The sequence below is a fragment of the Malus sylvestris genome, chromosome 10, assembly GCF_916048215.2.
Source record: "Malus sylvestris chromosome 10, drMalSylv7.2, whole genome shotgun sequence".
Classification (NCBI taxonomy): Eukaryota; Viridiplantae; Streptophyta; class Magnoliopsida; order Rosales; family Rosaceae; genus Malus; species Malus sylvestris.
The window spans coordinates 36063500-36083934 of record NC_062269.1 but is presented as its reverse complement, the minus strand read 5'-3'; the positions used below and the strand labels follow the sequence as shown (position 1 = coordinate 36083934).

General features: G+C 38.7%; 5 protein-coding genes across 6 annotated transcripts; all 5 read left to right on the top strand.

Annotated features, from left to right (window-relative positions):
- Positions 1 to 456: 456 nt before the first annotated feature.
- LOC126587711 (putative germin-like protein 2-3) lies at positions 457 to 1508 on the top strand. Its single transcript, XM_050252802.1, has 2 exons — positions 457 to 706; positions 798 to 1508. Exons 1-2 carry the CDS (start codon positions 592 to 594, stop codon positions 1334 to 1336), a joined length of 654 nt encoding a protein of 217 aa, XP_050108759.1. The 5' UTR covers positions 457 to 591; the 3' UTR covers positions 1337 to 1508.
- A 1801-nt stretch (positions 1509 to 3309) lies between these two features.
- LOC126587716 (putative germin-like protein 2-1) lies at positions 3310 to 4174 on the top strand. The gene is made up of 2 exons (XM_050252805.1): positions 3310 to 3606; positions 3732 to 4174. The coding sequence occupies exons 1-2, from the start codon at positions 3492 to 3494 to the stop codon at positions 4172 to 4174; spliced, it is 558 nt and encodes a 185-aa protein (XP_050108762.1). The 5' UTR covers positions 3310 to 3491.
- Positions 4175 to 6134: 1960 nt separating this feature from the next.
- Positions 6135 to 10289, top strand: LOC126584521 (uncharacterized). Its single transcript, XM_050248879.1, has one exon. The coding sequence runs from the start codon at positions 6135 to 6137 to the stop codon at positions 10287 to 10289; it is 4155 nt and encodes a 1384-aa protein (XP_050104836.1).
- Positions 10290 to 10876: 587 nt separating this feature from the next.
- On the top strand, positions 10877 to 14846 carry LOC126587695 (uncharacterized). Its single transcript, XM_050252787.1, has 5 exons — positions 10877 to 11414; positions 11867 to 12079; positions 12788 to 12936; positions 13025 to 13093; positions 13184 to 14846. Exons 1-5 carry the CDS (start codon positions 11214 to 11216, stop codon positions 14625 to 14627), a joined length of 2076 nt encoding a protein of 691 aa, XP_050108744.1. The 5' UTR covers positions 10877 to 11213; the 3' UTR covers positions 14628 to 14846.
- A 530-nt stretch (positions 14847 to 15376) lies between these two features.
- Positions 15377 to 20364, top strand: LOC126587697 (histidinol dehydrogenase, chloroplastic-like). Of its 2 annotated transcripts, none has more exons than XM_050252789.1 (15): positions 15377 to 15500; positions 15589 to 15727; positions 16289 to 16410; positions 16526 to 16578; positions 16720 to 16792; positions 16870 to 16971; positions 17039 to 17140; positions 17269 to 17340; positions 17422 to 17484; positions 17583 to 17624; positions 17905 to 17964; positions 18092 to 18202; positions 18516 to 18686; positions 19410 to 19500; positions 19769 to 20364. In XM_050252789.1, the coding sequence occupies exons 2-15, from the start codon at positions 15613 to 15615 to the stop codon at positions 20044 to 20046; spliced, it is 1455 nt and encodes a 484-aa protein (XP_050108746.1). In that variant the 5' UTR covers positions 15377 to 15500; positions 15589 to 15612; the 3' UTR covers positions 20047 to 20364. The 2 variants fall into 2 exon arrangements, with proteins under 2 accessions (XP_050108746.1, XP_050108747.1); XM_050252790.1 differs by having other exon boundaries at positions 15407 to 15500; positions 15604 to 15727.
- Positions 20365 to 20435: the final 71 nt, after the last annotated feature.

Below are 20435 nucleotides of genomic sequence, written 5' to 3'. Positions count from 1 at the left end.
GGCAAATATATGACTGATAATCTGACCATATCAGCTCCAGCCGGAGCAGGATGCTGGAACAAAAACACGGCGGCGCCTTTAATTAGTTGTTTAATTAGTTGTAATTTGAGTTTAAAATTTTCTATAAGCTGCTGCTTCAACTTAACTTTCATGGTTTAGTTATTGATATATATATATATATATATTTTTTTTTTTTTTTTAAATTACAGATTCTTTACACGGTTTCTTAAAATATGAAATAAATTAGACAAGGAATAGAAAATGAACAAAGGATTATCTATGAACAAATTTGGATTTAGTGGATGTACATGTATACATTTTGCTTTAACTCAACGCTCTCAGTCTTTTCCGGTATCTAGAATAATGCAAGGTCGGCCGGCCGGCTGGCCGGCGTTTTTTATTGTATGGTTGTTCTTCGTTGAAAGCCATCACTAATTCCTTCACCAAAAAAAAAAGCCATCACTAATTCTACCTTGTCTACAAATAACCAAGTCCATCCATCAATTGATTCACATCTCCCTCAATCCTTTCCATTTTCCACATCTGCAATAACTAAAATTATACTCTCACACTAGAAGGTGAAAATTTAAGATGGCAAACAAAATCTTGCTGTTAGCTACTTTTCTAGCCATGACATGTTCTCTGGTTGTTGCTTTTGAGCCTGCTCCACTGCAAGATTTTTGTGTTGCTGACGCTGCTAGCTCAGGTTCGTGTCGAAATGTTTAATTATGTTAATTAAGATAAACTTTAATTTCACAATTACGTAACTTTTTGTGTTGGTTTGTCAATTGTAACAGTAACAAGAGTTAATGGGTTACCTTGCTTGGACTCCAAGCTAGCAACAGCTGAGCATTTCTTCTTCAGCGGACTTCACATCCCGGGCAACACCTCAAACCCTGTTGGTGGAAAAGTCACCCCAGTCAATGTGGCTCAGATTCCAGGACTCAACACCCTCGGCATCTCACTCGCTCGCATTGACTACGCACCAATGGGTGTTATCCCTCCCCACACCCATCCTCGTGCCACCGAGATTCTGACGGTCTTGAAAGGCAAGCTCAATGTTGGGTTTGTGACCTCGAACCCCGAGAACAAGCTCATCTCGAAGGTCCTTAAGAAGGGTGATGTGTTTGTTTTCCCTGTTGGACTAGTTCACTATCAGCAAAACCTGGGTTCAGGAACTGCCATTTCTCTATCTTCTTTGAGCAGCCAAAACCCTGGAGTCAACACCATTGCCAATGTTGTTTTTGGGTCCAATCCTGCTATTTCCGAGGATGTTTTGGCCAAGTCTTTCCAAGTGGAACAATCGGTAATTAGGGATCTTCAAGCAAAATTTTAGATGTTTTTCCATGTGGAATTAAATTGGTTTATCATATTTCATATCATTCCTTATTTATACTTGTATTTTTGCAACTCGTGTGTTAGATTTGTAGAAGTGTATACTAAAGTCTCCATGAAATCGAGTGGTCTCGTACGAAATTCTTTGACATCAATCTTGATTTATATCCGATTGCTCCTTATGCTTTGTTTTAATTTTTATCAACATTGTTTACTTTATTGTGATATTTCTTAAGTTTTTCAATATACATGGTAAGAAAATGAATGTTTCAACTCTATATTTCATCTTCAATGCTGTAGCCAATACTGATTTGTATGGAATTAACATGAAATTTTTGGTGATAATTATCACGTGTATAATATTTTAATAACGGCTCGCTGTCTACTTCCTGTCTCATTTTGTAACTTCCTTCTTCCTTTCTGTCTCATTCTGTAACTTCCTTCCCCCGTTTGTTTATGAGGTTGTAAATAGAGAAGGGGTATCTGTAATTTCTCTTCTTCCATCCGTCTACGAGACTGTAAAAAGAGAAAGGGGCAGCTATCCACCAGGAGATAAAAACTTTGTCAGAACAATAAGAATATGTAAAACGCTGATATGCGTGTTAGCTTGAGATGGACAAAGAATTTGTTGGGGTGAAACAGTAACAAAAAGTTAAACATACATTTTGGATGAACTTTAAAAAATCATTTGTTTATGTAAAGATTTAATATAATAAATCATATGCTTAAAATGATTTAAAACTATTTGGTTTATCATGTGATTGTGGTTGAGAATTTATTTTATTTTTTTTATAGTTGGTGCTGTTTTTTTTTTTCTCAATACCACATTCTCTCTATTAAAAAAACCTGCACGGCAACCTCAAAAGTGGGCTCCTTTTGTTCTTTTCTCCAAACAATTCTCTAAATTTCTTTATCATTTCATGATTCTTGATATTGTTAATAGTATCAATCGTAAAAAATACTATCGCTTTTCTATATATGACTTCTGCAACTTTGATTCATTTTTTCTAATAAAAAAATTTGCTTGTAATAGTGTTTGATTTTTTTTAATCACTTTGCGATTTCTTTCAAGGGAAATCAAGAATCTTAGAAACTAAAAATTGTCAACTGGAATTTAAGGATGAAGATCTAATAAGAAAACTGATACCTTTGGTATTGCTCCAACATCTTATATGAATCCAATTAGCTAATATAGAAGCATGCATTCCTCACAAAATATTTAATTTTGGTTAAGCATTCCCACATGATTTTGATCAATCAAATATGAAATTAAGAAAATTGAAACTTTTCCTTCAATCGGCTCCTTGTTCGAAATATATCTTCTTTATGAAAATTAGGAGTGAAATAGACATTCGATCTCTTTGACCATATAAAAAACATGATATCTCTTACCATAAAAATGACATGGTATACCAATATCATGCACGCTACATGCATGCTTTCTCATTATTTGCACAATAATGTCAGTTTGTGGGTATTCTCAGGTCCCATACCACATAGTTATAGAGTCCGGTGACTTTCTCTCTATGTTTCTTGACTTTTGTAGGTCTGGAGACCCAGATGACACCTTGGATACGCCACTGAATGTAACAAGACAACCCTAAATGTAAATATATCAGTTATATTAAAAAATTATTAATTTGTTTAGTTGTATTCCTCCATTTTTTAGTGTAAAATTGTAAACACGTACATGTGTCATTTGTGGATACTTAAAATACACTACGAAATCTCTCCAATTCCCTCTAATTCTTTAACTTTCTCAAATTCTTTAAAATCAATTTCTAATTGAATACACCTGGAATGTTATAAACTTCTTTAAAATCTTAATTGAATACACCTGGATTTCTAAGGATTTTAATAAACTATTTTGAAATTCTAATTGAATACACCTAGAATTTCAGAGAATCACTTAAAATCATAATTGAATACCCCTGGAATTATTAATTTCCTGAAACTCTCTCAAAATCCTAATTTAGCATAAAGCTTTGGCTTGATATGTTTAACACGTACTATATATATGCATGTTGATCAGTACTTTGGAAACCAAAGGGAAACGTTCAATTCCCTCACCTCTCTTCCAATCCTTTCAATCTCTCATTTGCAGTAACTTCATATAGAAGTATATATAATCTCATACAAGAAGTTGAAATACTAAGATGGCAAGCCAAATACTGCTATTGAGTACTCTCCTAGCCATAACATGTTCTCTGGTTGTTGCTTTTGAGCCTAGCCCGTTGCAGGATTTCTGCGTTGCTAATGCTACTAGCCTAGGTTTGTTTCGATATCTTCAGCCAATCATGTGAAGATCATAAGCTTTAATTTGCATATGGAAATATGTACAATTCTTACTGACTTTAATTTGTTGTTTGTAAATCGTATTTGTGCATATATTACAGTAGTAAGAGTGAATGGGCTACCTTGCTTGGACTCCAAGCTAGCAACAGCTGAGCATTTCTTCTTCAGTGGACTTCACATCCCGCGCAACACTTCAAACCCTGTTGGTGGAAAAGTCACCCCTGTCAATGTGGCTCAAATTCCAGGGCTCAACACCCTCGGCATCTCACTCGCTCGCATCGACTACGCACCAATGGGTGTTATCCAACCCCACACTCATCCTCGTGCCACCGAGATTTTGACAGTCTTAAAAGGCAAGCTCAGTGTTGGCTTTGTGACCTCAAGCCCTGAGAACAAGCTCATCTCGAAGGTCCTTAAGAAGGGTGATGTGTTTGTTTTCCCTGTTGGGCTAGATCACCATCAGCAAAACCTGGGTTCTGAAACTGCCATTGCTCTATCTTCTTTGAGCAGCCAAAACCCTGAAGTCTACGTCATTTCTAATTAATGCTGTGTTTGGATCCAATCCTGCCATTTCTGAGGATGTTCTTGCCAAGTCTTTTCAGATCGACAAATCCCTAATAACGATCATCCCTCAGTTTGTACCTTGTGTTTGCATCTTGTGAATTGTAGAAGAAAATGTGTACTACAACCACCGTGAAATTGAATTGTTTTATATAAAATGTTTTCATATTTTGATTCATGTTTAGTGACCCTTGTAAAAGTGCATCGAGAAGGCAGGTGATTCAAATTGCAAGAGAAAATCGAAAACCAAATAAACTCGAAACAACGTAGCAAGAAAATGAAACAGAACAAAAATCATTTGTTTAGATTTAATTTCTTTAGTTTTAGGTTTAGTATCATTACTTTTTGAGTGTTTAAAATTGAGTTATAAGAAAGTTTGCACGATAAAGTACATTTTGTAGAATAGAAAAGTGATAATTTACGGAACTGGATCATCTCGTCAGCTTAGAATGGGGATCTTCATGAGCAACCTATTTGGACCGTTCAAACTTGATCCAATGACTGCATTTATTATAACTTTAGAGGGCCTCCTATTTGGAGCCGTTGGATCAAATTTTAAAGGTCCAGATGAGCTGCTCAGGAGGATCCCCATCATGAGCTCAGGAGAGGATCTAGTTCCATAATTTAGTGTTATGTGAAGATAAAAATCAACTAACAATAATGATCAAAGGAGGATCGGTGGGACACTATCGTTTTTCACACACTCGAGCACATATGACTGATCCTTATCTGAGAAAAGGGATGTGATCTCCACACACCCTATTTTACTTCTCACACACCTTTTTAATTTTCAACCGTCAGATCGGATGAATTGAAGAAAATCAACGACAAAAATTATTAAGGGGTGTGTGAGAAGTAAAATGAGGTGTGTGGATAGCACACTCCTGAGAAAATTGATACCGTCACACCAATTCTCCCTTTCTTTAATCTGTTTTTGGATTTTTGTTTTATTTCTATTTCATTACCATAACATCAAATTATATTTTCGTCATATTCTACGAAATGTATATTTCGGTGCAAAATTTCTTAATATTAGAGACATATTATAAAAGGAAAATTAACGAAAAGTCCAAAAAACTTCTCTTTTAATGAAAAACCTTTTTTAAAGGTATAGTGAATAGTATAAGGAAAAGATATAAATGTGGTTTTTCGTAACAGATGTCGAGAGGTCGTTCTCGTAGTCGGACGCGAAAGGGTGGTAACATGGGGGACAACAAAACCGGAGATCACTCTCGCAGTCAACTGCACATGGAATATCGTCCCATAAAAGATACAACAATACCGGTTAATGTCTTTTGTGGGTCACATGCTTCTGAACCTCTTCAACAGGTTGATCAATTGTTGCCTGCAGGTATTGAGGCAGCAGATGATGGTAATGCTGAGCCCATTCTTCAGTCTCATCTTGGAATAACGCCAACTGTTTCTGGTAATGTCATACCAGAGACTGACACCGCTGATACGCATATTAGTATCCAATCCCCTGGGATTTCGCATATTAGCAATTCTATGACCGGATCGCTGTCTCCAGATGGATCACATCCTCAGAATGGTCTTTCTTATGGTCAGCATTTGGGCAACACCATTGTCCCTAACAATCTTGGCCCACATGATCTCTGTGACGACTCTAGCACTCTTCCTGGCTTTGAGCAGGTCGAGACGGTAGCTCAGAATAGTCAGCAGTTGGGCAACACAGATGTCCCAAATAATTTTGGCATGCAGGATCCTCATGACAACCATAGCATTCCCCCTGGTTTTGAACATGTTGCGACATTAGCTAAGGATGTCATCGATATTGTCAATCACATAGAAGGCTGTGATATGGATGGTTTTACTCCTGTGTTATCTAATAGTCAACGGAAAAAACAAAAACAGCTTGCCAATCTTAATCAACCCCCTGATAAACCATATCCAAGTAGGGTCCGAGGAATACCAGCTCGTTATAAATGAAGGTTCTCTTCTGGAATATCCGTGGCATTGGTAACGATGACTCTCGGACGGAGCTCTCTAACATCTGTCGGTTGCATCACTCGGATTTGGTTTGCATTGCGGAGCCTATGGTGACTTTTAATTCTATTTCAGCTGCTTATTGGGATTCTTTAAATCTATCTGCTCTTACTTTTAATTCTAGAGGAACTCTTGCTCCCAACCTTTGGTTACTAACATCTTCGGCTTGTGCAGACCCTTTAGTTATTTCTATCTCGGATCAACATGTTACGGTTCGCTGTACTTTTGACCATATCCCAAGCCAGTTCACATTTGTTTATGCAAGCACTTCACCTATCAAAAGAAGAGACTTGTGGGCTGATTTTATCTCTCTGCGCCCACAAACACAAGTTCCATGGATGGCTATTGGCGATTTCAATGCTATCCTGGGCGCCCACGAGCAGATGGGAGGAGGCAGACCGTCCCAAGCTTCATGCGCTCAGTTTAGTAATATGTCTGACACTTGTAACTTTACCCACTTAAACACATCTGGGGCAGCCTTTACATGGTCTAATGGCTGGAGGTCACGTGGTCGCACTGAAAGAAGGTTAGATCGCTCCTTGTGTGATATTAGCTGGTTTGATTCTTGGCCCCACTCTAACTGCATAGCATTGCCAAAGGTAGTCTCAGATCACAACCCCCTTATCTTCTCTAGTTCTAGAGTTTTGAGCAGTGGTCATCGTCCTTTCCGTTTTCAATCAATGTGGGTTCAACATCCATCTTTTCGAGAAACTGTAACTCATTGCTGGAGAAATACAGTTGTCTATGGTTGTCCTATGTTTATCATTCTGCAAAAATTGAAAGCTCTAAAAACCTGCTTGCGCCAATGGAATTTTTCGGTCTTTGGTGACGTCCATAATAGAGTGGCTAATGCTCGGCATAATCTTTCTATGATTCAACAAAGAATTTCAACTGAGGGTATAAATAATGATCTTTTCGAGAAGGAGATTGTCGCCAAGACTACAGTAATGGAGTCTCTCCAAATGCAGGAGGCATTTTGGAAAGATAGAGCTCGTGTTAAGTGGTTAACTAAAGGGGATAGAAATTCTTCTTTCTTTCATGCCTATGCTCGTATTAAATCATCCAGCTCTCATATCAGTTGTATTCTTGATGGAAACAATCTTCTTACTGACCCGCTGGCAATTGAGAACCATATTGTTAATTTCTATCAGACTTTGTTCGGCTCTTCTTTCACCCCTTCAGGTATTGATGAGGTTTGTGAAGTCATCCAGCTGATGGTCACAGACTCTGACAATGATCTCTTATCTGCATTACCTACTGATGAGGAAATTAAGGAGGCAGTTTTCTCATTAAGTGCTTCCAGTGCGCCAGGGCCAGATGGTTTTCCAGGTTTTTTCTATCACCATTGTTGGGATATTGTTAGCTTTGATGTTATTCAATTTGTGAAGCAATTCTTTCAATCAAATTGGTTATACCCCAATGCCAATAGTAATTTCTTAGTTTTGATTCCGAAGGTGGAAGACGCTATTTCCATGACTCATTTTAGACTTATTGCTTTGGCAAACTTTCTCTTTAAGATTATTCCCAAAATTTTGGCAGTTCGTCTTTCTCATGTTGTTCAACGCATTATTTCTCCGCATCAAGCTGCTTTTATACCTGGCCGTCGTATCACAGATTGTATTGGCCTTGTTTCAGAATGTTTCAATGTGCTTGACAAAAAAACTCGTGGTGGCAATATGGGAGTCAAAGTTGATATAGCTAAGGCTTTTGATACTTTAGATTGGTCATTTCTTTTGCGGGTGCTTACTAACTTTGGGTTCTCCACTTGTTTTATAGACTGGGTTTCTACCATCTTAAGATCTGCTAAATTGTCCATCCTAATTAATGGTTCCCCGCATGGTTTTTTCTCTTGTTCCCGAGGAGTGCGCCAAGGGGATCCTCTCTCTCCGTTACTTTTCTGTCTAGCGGATGAGGCTTTATCAAGGGGCCTGAGTCGTCTTCAACTTGATGGGCTTACTAAGCCAACTTTTGCTCCAAGAGGTTGTATCTCTCCTTCTCACGTTCTCTATGCAGATGACTTATTCATTTTCTGTCGAAGTGATGGTGTCACTCTGCGTAATTTGCAAGATTTCTTCGATAGATATAGTAGAGCCTCTGGTCAATTTATCAATAAGGCAAAAAGTACTTTCTACTTGGGCTCTACCTCAAGGCATCGCAAAGCTGTGGTTGAGAGTTACTTGGGTTTCAAAGAAGGCAAAGCACCTTTTGTCTACTTAGGAGTTCCAATCTTCTGTGGCAAGCCTAAAAGGAGTTATCTTCAAGCCTTGGCAGATAAAGCTAAAGCTAAGTTAACTGGTTGGAAGGGGAAACTTTTATCTATGGCAGGAAGAGTTCAACTCACTCAATCAGTTTTTCAAAGTATGCTCTTGCATAGCTTTTCTGTTTATAAGTCGCCTTCTTCCTTGCTAAGGCCTCTTTCAAGATGTGCTCGCAATTTTATATGGTCTGGTGACGTAACCTCCAAGAAGTCTGTTACCGTTTCTTGGCATCAGATATGTGCTCCGAAGAATGAAGGTGGTTTGGGTTTGCGTGATCTTGGCTCTCTTAACACTACTGCTCTTTTAAAGCTTGGATGGCTTATTATTACTACTGATTCCCCTTGGAGTATTTATCTTCGGGAACGCTTCAAGCTACATGGTCGCCTATATTCTTGTAGTTATAAGCGATCCTCTATATGGCCTGGTATTAAATCCATTCTTCATATCTTGTTTCAGAATTGTCGTTGGGTGATTGGAAATGGTTCTACTACTTCCCTTTGGGTTGATAAATGGCTGGATAAGCCTATTGTGGACGTCGTTGGTGCAACAGAGATTGCTCATTCTTTATCTCGTACTAAGGTCTCAAATATTATTCGTATGGGAAAATGGGTTATTCCTTCTATTTTTTCTTCTACTTTCCCAGACCTAACTAAAGAGATTTTAGAAATGCCTCTTCCAATTGATGAGGATAAGGACGTTTTAATTTGGGAAGTTTCTACTTCTGGTGTTTTTTCGTTCTCCGATGGCTATGAAATTGTTCGTCATCGGTTTCCTGTTAAGAGTTGGGTTTCCATTATCTGGCGTCCTTTCATCCCACCTCGTTACTCTATTTTAGTTTGGAAGATTCTATTCAACAAGCTCCCAACGGAGGATCAACTTCAGCGCCGAGGCATCCCGCTGGCTCCAATATGCCAACTATGTCACAAGAATTCTGAATCTATTGACCACTTATTTTCTAGCTGTGAATTTGCACAATGTGCTTGGCGTTGGCTAGCTACCCAATTTGGCACTATTATTCCATCTACGGGCTCCCTCTCTGATCTATGGCTTGATTTTCTGTCAAAGCGGTTTTCTCCTCATCTTCGCAATGTCTGGATAGCTTCAGGGTTTTTCTTACTAATGGCTATTTGGAAGATGCGTAATAAAGTGAAGTTTGAAGGCAAACCTCCCTCTTTCTCACGTCTCTGCCGCTCCACCTCGGCCTGGATTAGGCAGGTTGGAGCTCTCACCCCTGGCCATGTACGAGGCATTTTGGATAGGCAACTTTTAGTTTCTCTTGGAATATCGCCTAACTCCTGTAAAGCTCCTTCTATTGTCCCTGTTCTTTGGCACCCCCCTCATTTTTCTTGGGTTAAAGTGAATATTGATGGCCTTGCTAAAGGTAATCCGGGTCCTGCGGCATGTGGCGGGGTTTTTCGTGACTCTGCAGGTTATTTTCTTGGTGGTTTCTCCCTAAGCTTGGGCCATCGTACTTCTTTCTATGCGGAGCTCCATGCTGTCATCCTTGCTGTCGAATTGGCCCACGCGCGGGGCTGGCAAAATTTATGGCTTGAAAGCGACTATTCTAGTGTAATATCATGTTTTGCTTCTGGATCTTTCTCTCCCCCTTGGTCTCTCCAAACACGCTGGAACAATTGTACTCTCCATTTGCAGAACATGGTTTTTCGTTGCTCTCATATTTTTCGAGAAGGGAATGTTGTTGCTGACAAATTAGCCAATTTAGGGCTTCTATCATCTTCACTTGTTTGGCATTCCACTCCCTCTATAGAGATCCTTCCTCCTCTGCACTCAGATTTCTTGGGCATGCCAACCTACAGGTTTGTCTCCTCTTCTTGATGTGTGTTCTCCTTTCTTTTCCTAACCTTTTTGGATTCCCTTTTGTTTTGCAGCTTGTCTTGCAGGTTATTACCTTTTAGGTTTTTAGAGGGGTTTGGGCTTATGTCCGCCCTGTCTTTTCCTTGTATTTTCTTTTCCAAGAGGGGTACGGTCTATGTCCCCCCCCCCCCCTCTTTTGTATTTCCTTTCTCAAAAGGGGTAAGGTGCATGTCCCCCCTTTTTTGTATTTCTTTTCTCTTGTTCTATGAGGGGTTAGGTTTATGTCCCCCCCTGTCTAGGTGTATCTTCTTTTATCTTATCAATAAATTTCCCTCGTACCGCAAAAAAAAAAAAAAAAAAAAAAAAAAGTAAACAATACCGGAAATATTTTGTTAAAACACCCTAATATAAATGATACTATCCACGTATTAGGTAAGAGACTAAGGGTGGCATTACTCAACCTTCATATGTGCGCCAAATACACGTGTGAACCGTCCCTAATCCCAACGGCTAGTAATTATAATTAAACGGCTAATTTTCCTTTTTATTTTCTTTTTGAAAACGAATAAACGGCTAAATTTCTTTCACTTTCTCTCAATTCTCAATCCATCTGCTCTCACCTTTCTGCTTTTTTCTTTCACTTTCTCTGTGATTTTCTCTCACTTTCCCATCGATCCCCAGGTAACCAATAACAATATAAACAGTTCACCGCAAGGCAAACTAACTGGTTTTCCTCGCCTCTCTCTCTATCTCTCCAAACCGATTTCTCGCTCTATCAAGAAACGCGTCTGAAAATTTTCCCAAGAAAGTGACGCGTCCTTCCGGCTACCAAAAACCCTTTCTTGGAGGTATTCACGAAAAGGGTCTCAAGACTTTCCCGAGAAAGTGATAACTTTTCTGGGTACTTTCATAGATTTTGTTTCGTAGTAATACTGTAATAGGACAATGTGGACCAGAGACAAGAACTTTCGCACAAGAGGCTTCTCGACGCCGCCTGCGACATGGAAGACGGCGCCGCCAACCCCTCCGGCGGTGCCGATGTCAGAAGGGAAGAGAATGTCGCCTTCGAACAGAGATGATCTTTTTCACGTTGTGCATAAAGTACCTGCCGGCGATTCTCCCTACGTCAGAGCCAAACAAGTTCAGGTAAGAAAGTTTGAACTTTTATTATGCGTAATTTGGTATAAATTTTCTTATGGGTTTTATTTTTCAAAATTAGCTACTGTTCTTCTTTCTTGTTCATTGGTTTCCCCTAATGATTTTTTTTCCTGGAAAATTCTCCTTTTTCCTGGAAAGTAAGAACTTTTAGATGCCAATTTTGTTCCTTAAATTAGTGGAAATTATATTGGAATATCTTTCTTGCAATTTGTTAAGATAAAAAAAAAAAGTGAATAATTAAGTTTTTTGTTCTTGTGAAATTGGTTGTTCTGTTACTGTGGTTACCTTGAGTTGCAGACAAAAGTTACTAGGTTTTGGGTATACAAAGTAGAAAGTAGCCGTTTTGATTTTTTCGGTTGATAAAAATTGCATGATCAAGGTTCTTTTATTTTTCCTCACTGTTATATGTATTTGGTTGACTTGCATTTCTTCGAATGCAGTTGATAGACAAGGATCCAGGCAAAGCCATATCCCTCTTCTGGGCAGCTATAAATGCCGGAGATCGAGTTGATAGCGCCTTGAAAGACATGGCAGTTGTGATGAAACAATTGGATCGAGCGGAGGAGGCTATTGAAGCTATCAAATCTTTTCGTCATCTCTGCCCGTATGATTCTCAGGAATCTCTTAACAATGTGTTAGTTGAACTGTACAAGGTAAAGCACCTCCATTTCTACGACAAATTACTTATCTTTTGTTATCTCCTTGTTTGAATACGCGGTTTTAACTCCATCATCGTAGGAGATGTAAACGTATTTTACACGTGATATTCAAGACTTTGAGAAAGATTCGTGCTCGAATGTGAGTCGAAAGTAGGAACTACTAGAAGTCTAGAACCAGGTTACAATTTTTCTTGTGATATGTTGAGGCAACTAAGAGGCTAAAAGTAGGCCTTCTTGTAACTTTTCTAGGCAGACTTGCAGTGTAAATTAAACATCGGAAATTCCTCTCTCGTGGCCCTTTTATTTGCTCTCTTTCACTTTTCTCTCCTGTTTTATATCAGTAGAATATATGTATGGTAGTTTATCGACAATGTATTTATTTCCGAATATTTGTTTCTAGAATGCCTTAGCCCATGAGCGGTAGGTCTCGGGTTCGAGACTTGGGAGCAGCCTCTCCATAAAATGGGGGTAAGGCTAGCCGACATTCACCTCTCCCAGACCCTGCGTAAAGCGGGAGCCTTGTGCACTGGGTACGACCTTTTATTTGTTTCTAGAATGCCTTAGCATCTATTTCTACATCGTACTGCTGAATGTTCTATCGTAATTTCGAGGTATATCAACCTGTTGCAATAACGTTGTCGCAATTGCATATGCTTCTCTTTGTGCGTGTCTGTGTATGTTTATCATTTATAGGTTTTGCAGAGGTCAGGAAGGATTGAAGAAGAGATTGAATTGCTCGAGTCCAAATTGAAACACATTGACGAAGGTATAGCTTTTTGTGGAAGGAGGACAAAGACTGCAAGAGCTCAGGGGAGGAAGGTTCAAATTACTGTTGAACAAGAGAGAGCAAGGTGAATTTCGCTGCCTTTCTTGTTCTTCTTACTAATTGGTCCCCAAAGTTCTGCATAATTAGATGACTTTGGTTCTCTATCAATGCAGAATACTAGGGAACTTGGCCTGGGCTTACTTGCAGAAAGGTGATTACAAAACTGCCGAAGAGTATTACCTGTAAGTTTCTGCACATCCTGCTTTATATTCCTACATGTGAAACGATGTATTTTTATATATGTATATGATCTGTTCTGTAAAAAATCTCAGGAAAGCTCTGTCATTGGAACCGGATAAGAACAAGCAATGCAATTTAGCAATCTGCTTGATGCACATGAACAGATTTACAGAAGCAAAACATCTGCTTCAAGTTGTAAGAGATTCATCTGGAAATAAACCAATGGATGAATCTTATGCCAAGTCTTTTGAGCGTGCTTATCAAATGCTGACCGAACTAGAGGCACAATCAGTTTTAAGACCAATTCAACAGGATGGAAGATCTTACATGTTCTCCAGAAGGCGGGCAGATGGACGCGAAGAAGAAAATCTATCCGTTGATCAATGGAAGAAAGATCGTTCTTTCAAAAACCTGTGTGAGAGCAGGTCTAGTTTTTCCAGCAGAATGAAGGATAATCAGGGTGATATAGTGGGAGCAGAAACAACTCCAAATGCAAAGACATATTTTTCTCCAGGTCCTGCTATATGGGATCCAGAAGTTCAATTTTCACAACCAAGAAGATCTCCTTGGGGATTTAATGGTGGACATCCGAGGAGGGAACTCTCATTCGTCCGATGTCCAAAAACAGAAAACGTGAGAGCACATGCTGTTCGAAATCTCAATGAAGATTTGCCTGCTTCGACTGTTGGAAAGTCAGAATTCCCAGTTCACAACTCGGTGTCTAGTTTGTCTTCACCAATTAGCAGAGATTTGAGGAGGCCCCAAGGAGGTGCAGCGGTACGATCTGTTCTGCAACCTATATCAAGTGGAAATTGGAAGGGTACCTCTCGGGGGAGTGATGGCTGTTTCCAACTGAAAGATAAAGCCACTGTGGTCGGTTCTTCCCAGAATACTGTGAACGGAGACTGGAGAAAGGGCAGCTGGGAAAACGGCGGTATCAAGAAATCTGCAGAACCACAAATGGCAGGTGAAAATGCAGAAGCACTGGATATTGTCATTGATGGAGGTCAGAATCAGAGCTCTGATACAACTGTTTTAGTAGGCAGCATGGAACCGATCGTTGTGGAAGGCTGCTTCCGAGAGAACAGTTCTGGTGAAATAGATGAGGTCCAGCAAACCGTAGCAGAAAATCAAAAGCAGGGTCCTGATCCTTCAATGTACAGTTGTGGTAAGAAAAGTTGGGCAGATATTGCTGAAGAAGAAGAACTTGAGTTGTTTAATGGAAGCACCGAATACTTTGACTTTAACAATGAAAACCTGAACTGTAACATACCCTCTGAAATTCCTTGTCTGCAAACACAAGTGAAAAGTCTGGGCTCAAAGCTTGAATCAGTTGATCTTAAGGACAAAAATGTTATATCCGGCAATGCTGGTTCACCAAGGAATTCTGCAGTGCGCCGTTCTTTGCGATTTGATCAGCAGCAGGATCGAGAATCAGTAGATTACATCAGTTCATCATCCCCAGTTCCGAAGGCGGGCAGGAGAAAAAGGTTGCAGAGTTTCCAGGACATAACTGAATTTCAGGATAGTCCATGAGGAATCAGAACCAGTCTTATAATATAGCAGTACTTGGAGGATTTTTGGAAAAATTTTCAGTCTCTTGTTTCCATCTCAGTGTGATTTTTTTGCTTCAAGATTTGTATATGTAAAATGGTTTGTTTTGATACAAAGTATAAAGGAAGGAAGGTATCAATAACTTGTTGCTTCTTCAATTACTTTGGAGTTATAAATTTTGATATGGATTTACTGCATTCATTATTTCTTTTGAGTCAGCTAGTGCAACGCTACGGATAATCATTTTGTTTTTTGTTTTTAGTTTTCTCTTTTTTTTCTTAAAACCACACCGGAGTTAAGTAGTAGAAATTCATATAGCATAATATACAAAATTTATCATTTGACAAAAAAAAAATACAAAATGAAAATCGAAAAAAAAAAATTGAAAACAAACTTTTAAGTTTTTGCTTTATACATTTGCCTCCATCTCTCTCTTTTCCCTTTCTCTACTCTTGTCAGCCCTCATTTTCTCTGTACTTTCCATTTATCTCTTAGAGATAAAATAAAATAAAAATGGTTATCAAACATACCTTATGTTTGAACCCAATTATTTAAGAGCAATGCTCTCCCGGCATTTTGTCCGCACATTAATCTGAACCGCCTTGAATTAAATTGACTGTCTAATAACATAACACAACTGTTTTCTTTAATTTCGGTCCAGTTCCGGTTGGTTTGGGCTGAACTCTTAACCCAATATCTGGTGAGGGACGTTTGGGCCTGTGGCCCATTAAAACTAAAACCCGGTTTTGTTCCAGCCCACTCCCACTCCGGATTAGCCAGCAGAACCAGTGGCCGCGCATACGCTCGCAGTCAGTCAGCCACCGCCGTCGCGCGCGCTTACTTTCCACTTTGCAGGTAAATCTTCAACTTCTACTCCCTCCCTCTGCCACCATGTGCGTAATTTCAAAACTGCCAATTTTCTTACATTTATGTATTTATTTAGCTGGTCTGAGTGAAGGTGGTGACGATGGACAGTCAGATTCTGTGTTTTAATCGCAGCATCAGCAGCAGCTGTTTCATCAAACGACAATTTCATCCGCTCATTGCCGCCCCGAAAACCCGAAATCTTTTTCTCCGACGAGGTATGAATCCATCATTGCTCGGTTTCTTTCACTGAATTGCAGTTCGCGATTTTGATTTTGGTGTCAAATTATACTCAAGTGAAGGATTGACGTTTTTACTCACATTGGATTGAATGTAATTCTGTGGTTATTTTCACCATGTGTGTTGAATTTCGAGCCAATTCGGTATCTCTGAGAGTTCTGTCTGTATTGTATCAAAGTAGGTATTTTTCTTAAACATTTTTGTACTAGAGATTGGCCCTTCTTGATCGAGTTTCGATTTCTGTAACTTTTCCATCTGCATTGTATTTGAGTTAGTATAGTGCTTGTTGGTATTGAGTTGACTCGAAATTTGGTAAAATTGTTGTGCATGATTAGAGAATTTTTGAAAGTTGGATTGATAAATACGAATCCTACATAAAGTTATTCAGTGGTGTGAAAACTAAAGAGTTTAAATTTGTTTCGTTTGAACCGTTTATGTGCATATGTGCAAATAAAGTGTGCGAAATGTAAGAAATTTATATAGTTAAGAGGAATTACTAATTCGTTTCTAGATTTACTAAAGTGGGACTCTTTGCTCAGGGTTTGCTTGTAAGGGTATAACTTGCTCAATGAAGTCTTACAGGTTATCTGAACTATCCCCACCTGAGGTTGAAAGCCTAAAAGCTCGTCCTCGAATAGATTTTTCTTCAATTTTCAGCACGGTGAGCCTTTCTTTTGTTCCCAAATCCTGACTGTTCTTTAAGAACTTGACAATATTTCTTTTTTCGGTTGTATTCATACATGAACTCACAAAATGTAGTAGCTATTCTTGGTCAGGTCAACCCTATAGTTGATGAGGTTCGTAAAAGAGGTGACGCTGCGGTTAAGGAGTATGTACTTCATTAATCCCTTTTTATCATTTTATTGATTTATTATGACTTTATATTTATTAACATCCCTTTCTACTCAGCAATTTTACTAATGATTTTGTTGTTGTTTTAATATGCTTTATATATTTTTCTCTCACACAGGTATACTGCAAAGTTTGATAAAGTTGTACTGGATAATATAGTTGTAGAAGTATCCGAGCTTCCAGATCCTGAGGTATCTCTATGTAGACATATATTCTGGATACAAGATATTCATTTTATGTATTGAATTCTGATATTTTTCTTATGCAGCTTGATGCAGTTATTAAAGAAGCATTTGACGTGGCATATGACAATATATATGCATTTCATTTTGCTCAGAAATCAGCTGAGAAAAGTGTCGAGAACATGAAGGTAAGTCCATAATGCAGCTTGCTTTTTTCTATATACCCAGAGTCTTTAAGCATCTTTAACCGTTCAGGGTGTCAAATGTAAACGGGTGGCAAGAAGCATCGGTTCTGTGGGTGTTTATGTTCCAGGAGGAACTGCAGTTTTACCTTCAACAGCTCTTATGCTTTCTGTTGTAAGTTTATCATTTTCGTGGCAAAAGTTGCTTTTGGTCATGTATCATCCTTTGATCTTTATCATGGTTCTCACTTCTCAATCAAGTCATAAAGATTTGATGGACATATGGTTTATCGTGTATGCCAGCCAGCACAGATTGCTGGGTGTAAAACTGTTGTTCTTGCAACTCCCCCAAGTCAGGATGGCACCATATGCAAGGTATATGCAAGGTGATTCTTTACTTTGGAGGAATGAGAGGGTTCCAAAACGAGAGCTGATCATTTATGGTTTGCCCCTCAGGAAGTACTATATTGTGCTAAGAAGGCTGGTGTGACTCACATCCTTAAAGCTGGTGGCGCTCAGGTCTGTAAACACTGAAAACCTACTTATATATATATGTGTATATATATATATATATATTTTATCGCATACAGTAATCTGATAATTCTTGTGTGTTACAGGCAATATCTGCTATGGCTTGGGGTACGCAATCTTGCCCAAAGGTGTTAGTTTTTAACTGGTTATTGTGTTGTTCGGAACTTGTCCAGATATTTGTACTATGCCTTATATTTGTTAACAAATTATTATCTCATATATTCTGAGGATGATTTGTTTTGAAAAAATAGAGGATCAACTATTATAAGAATAAGCGGAGGACTGAAGTTAGCTTAGCTATTATGTTGTAATGTTTTTTTAGAAATTTCACTTATCTTCTCAATTTTTCTCAAAAACTGTAATATTTTGGTCTTCTTTATCTAAATTTTGTTTTCAAACAATTTTCAGGTTGAAAAAATATTTGGCCCTGGAAATCAATATGTCACTGCAGCAAAAATGATTCTCCAGGTACATATACAGTTACAAGTTCTTTGTATAACTTCTAGTGAAGCTGAAACATTGGAGTTAAGGGAGATTCGTTGAATTTACCATCTTGATTTGACCGCTCCACTTCCCTTTCTGATTTTGTTAACAGAACAGCGAAGCCATGGTTTCAATTGACATGCCTGCAGGCCCTTCAGAAGTTTTGGTCATTGCTGACAAACATGCCAGCCCTGTTCATATAGCTGCTGATTTGCTTTCTCAGGTGCTTCCTTTTTCTGCAATGCATCTGTTTGTTTGTGATTGATCACTTTCATAATTTAACATTTCATAAGAGAACTAGATATTAGTTGCAACTTGCTGCATAATCATACCGGATATTTTAACTCAATACAATTTACACCCTTACAGTTTTAAAGATTGAGGCTTTGATTCAACTTTACTCGACTGAAGTGGCTTCAAGCTTGATGTTATTTGTTGCAGAGCTTTTAGTGCATTATGTGAAATCTAGATGCTTGATATAGTATTTGGGAATGTTTGTGGCCCGCGGGATGCATAAGTAACTAATGCAATTTCAGGCTGAGCACGGTCCTGATAGCCAAGTTGTTCTTGTAATTGCTGGGGATGGTGTGGATGTTAAAGCTATAGAAGAGGAAATCAGCAAACAGTGCCAAAGCCTACCGAGGGGAGAGTTTGCTTCAAAAGCACTGAGCCACAGTTTCACAGTGTTCGCTCGGGATATGGTTGAGGTTTGTCCTTGCATCCTGACATGATATGCCTATCACCAAATTTAGGAAGGCCCCTTATGTACATCATTGGAATCACATGTGGAAATCGGTATAGTGACTAGTGTCAGGGTATATGTAGCATACAATTCATGTCATCAAATGTTAAACTACCTTGGAGAGGTTGCAGTGTCTACAGAACTAAACAAAAATATCATAGTATGGATACAGTCTTGCTCTAGTAAGGAGTTAGTAATGTGGTAACTTAAGAAAGTAATCTTGGGTTGTTAGATCTTTATACACTCGCACTTTAATCTTGGCAGAGAAAGGAGAAATAACGGCCTAGGGTTAAGTCCTTAAGTTGCCTCTTTATATTAGTCACCGGAGCTGAATTTTATGTGATTTGTGGAATGGTGTCCAAAAGTGCAATTTTTGTTTTAGCATTTCCTTTCCATGGACAATTAGAATTGCACTGTTGCTGTCTATTGGTTCAGTTTATTTCGCTCTTAACATTAAAGGTCCTCATTATTTGTCCATATTTTATTATCTCAATTGGTGCATTTGATTAAAAGTGTTTCTTTTTAGTATTTTTATGACAATTATTTTGTTCGCTATCGCTTCTTATAAAACAAAAATGACAACTATTTTTGTATCTGCATGTCTACAAAGCAACATTTTTGTTTACCTGTATGTTGTTTGAGATGTTCTGCGTGATCCTGAAATTAGACATGATGATGGCTGTCTCAGGCAGTCTCTTTTTCAAACTTGTATGCACCCGAGCATCTGATCATCAATGTCCAAGATGCAGAAAAGTGGGAGAGTTTCATAGAAAATGCAGGTATAGTTCTCTTAGCTTGTTACTTTACAGTTGTCCTCCTTTTTGTCTTTCAATTGTGTATCACAATGCTGATCTTTGCTGCCATTTTCCCGATGGTTCCAAACGTTGGTCTGCATGAGTGAGTAGTGGTCACTCATTTATACTTGTAGTTGTATAGATGAACTTGCTAGCTTCAGCCTTTTGTCCTGTGCCACTATAAATTTTTTAATTTGTTTCTGGCCGATATAAAATAAGTAGATATCTGAACTTTGATATCTTTCGCATGCAGGTTCTGTTTTTTTAGGGCAGTGGACGCCAGAGAGTGTAGGAGATTACGCAAGTGGGACGAACCACGTCCTTCCAACATATGGTTATGCGAGGATGTATGGTGGTGTGTCCTTGGACTCATTTGTCAAGTACATGACAGTGCAATCTTTGACAGAGGAAGGTTTGCTAAAGCTCGGCCCATACGTGGCAACCATGGCCGAAGTTGAGGGACTAGAGGCGCACAAGAGAGCTGTAACCCTTAGACTTAAGGATATCGAAGCCAGGCAGGTCCTAACGTAAGGCAATTTCGGCAGGAGACCATTTGCCAAATTTGTTCTCGCCTTCAGGTAAATTGCTCTTTTTCGGAAACACGTACCAGCTAGCATTCGAAACTCCACAATGGTGAAATTTTGATTGTTGTACCATACTGAGGAAAACTGGTGGGTGGAATGAGGGGGGACAAAAAAATAGGGATAGAACATTGAACTTTGTTGTAGGTTGGTAATGTAAAACAATTGAATTATCTTTTCTTCCTTTTGAAGCCATTCCCTTTTCTTTTGTTCCAAATTTGCAATAAATGGTATTAAGACTTTTGATAAATGGAATAATGTTTTACAAGGCTTGTTGCTGTTGGACGTGATGCAAACTGTTCAATGTTTATAACGCTTTTCTTTTTCGTTAGTTGGAGG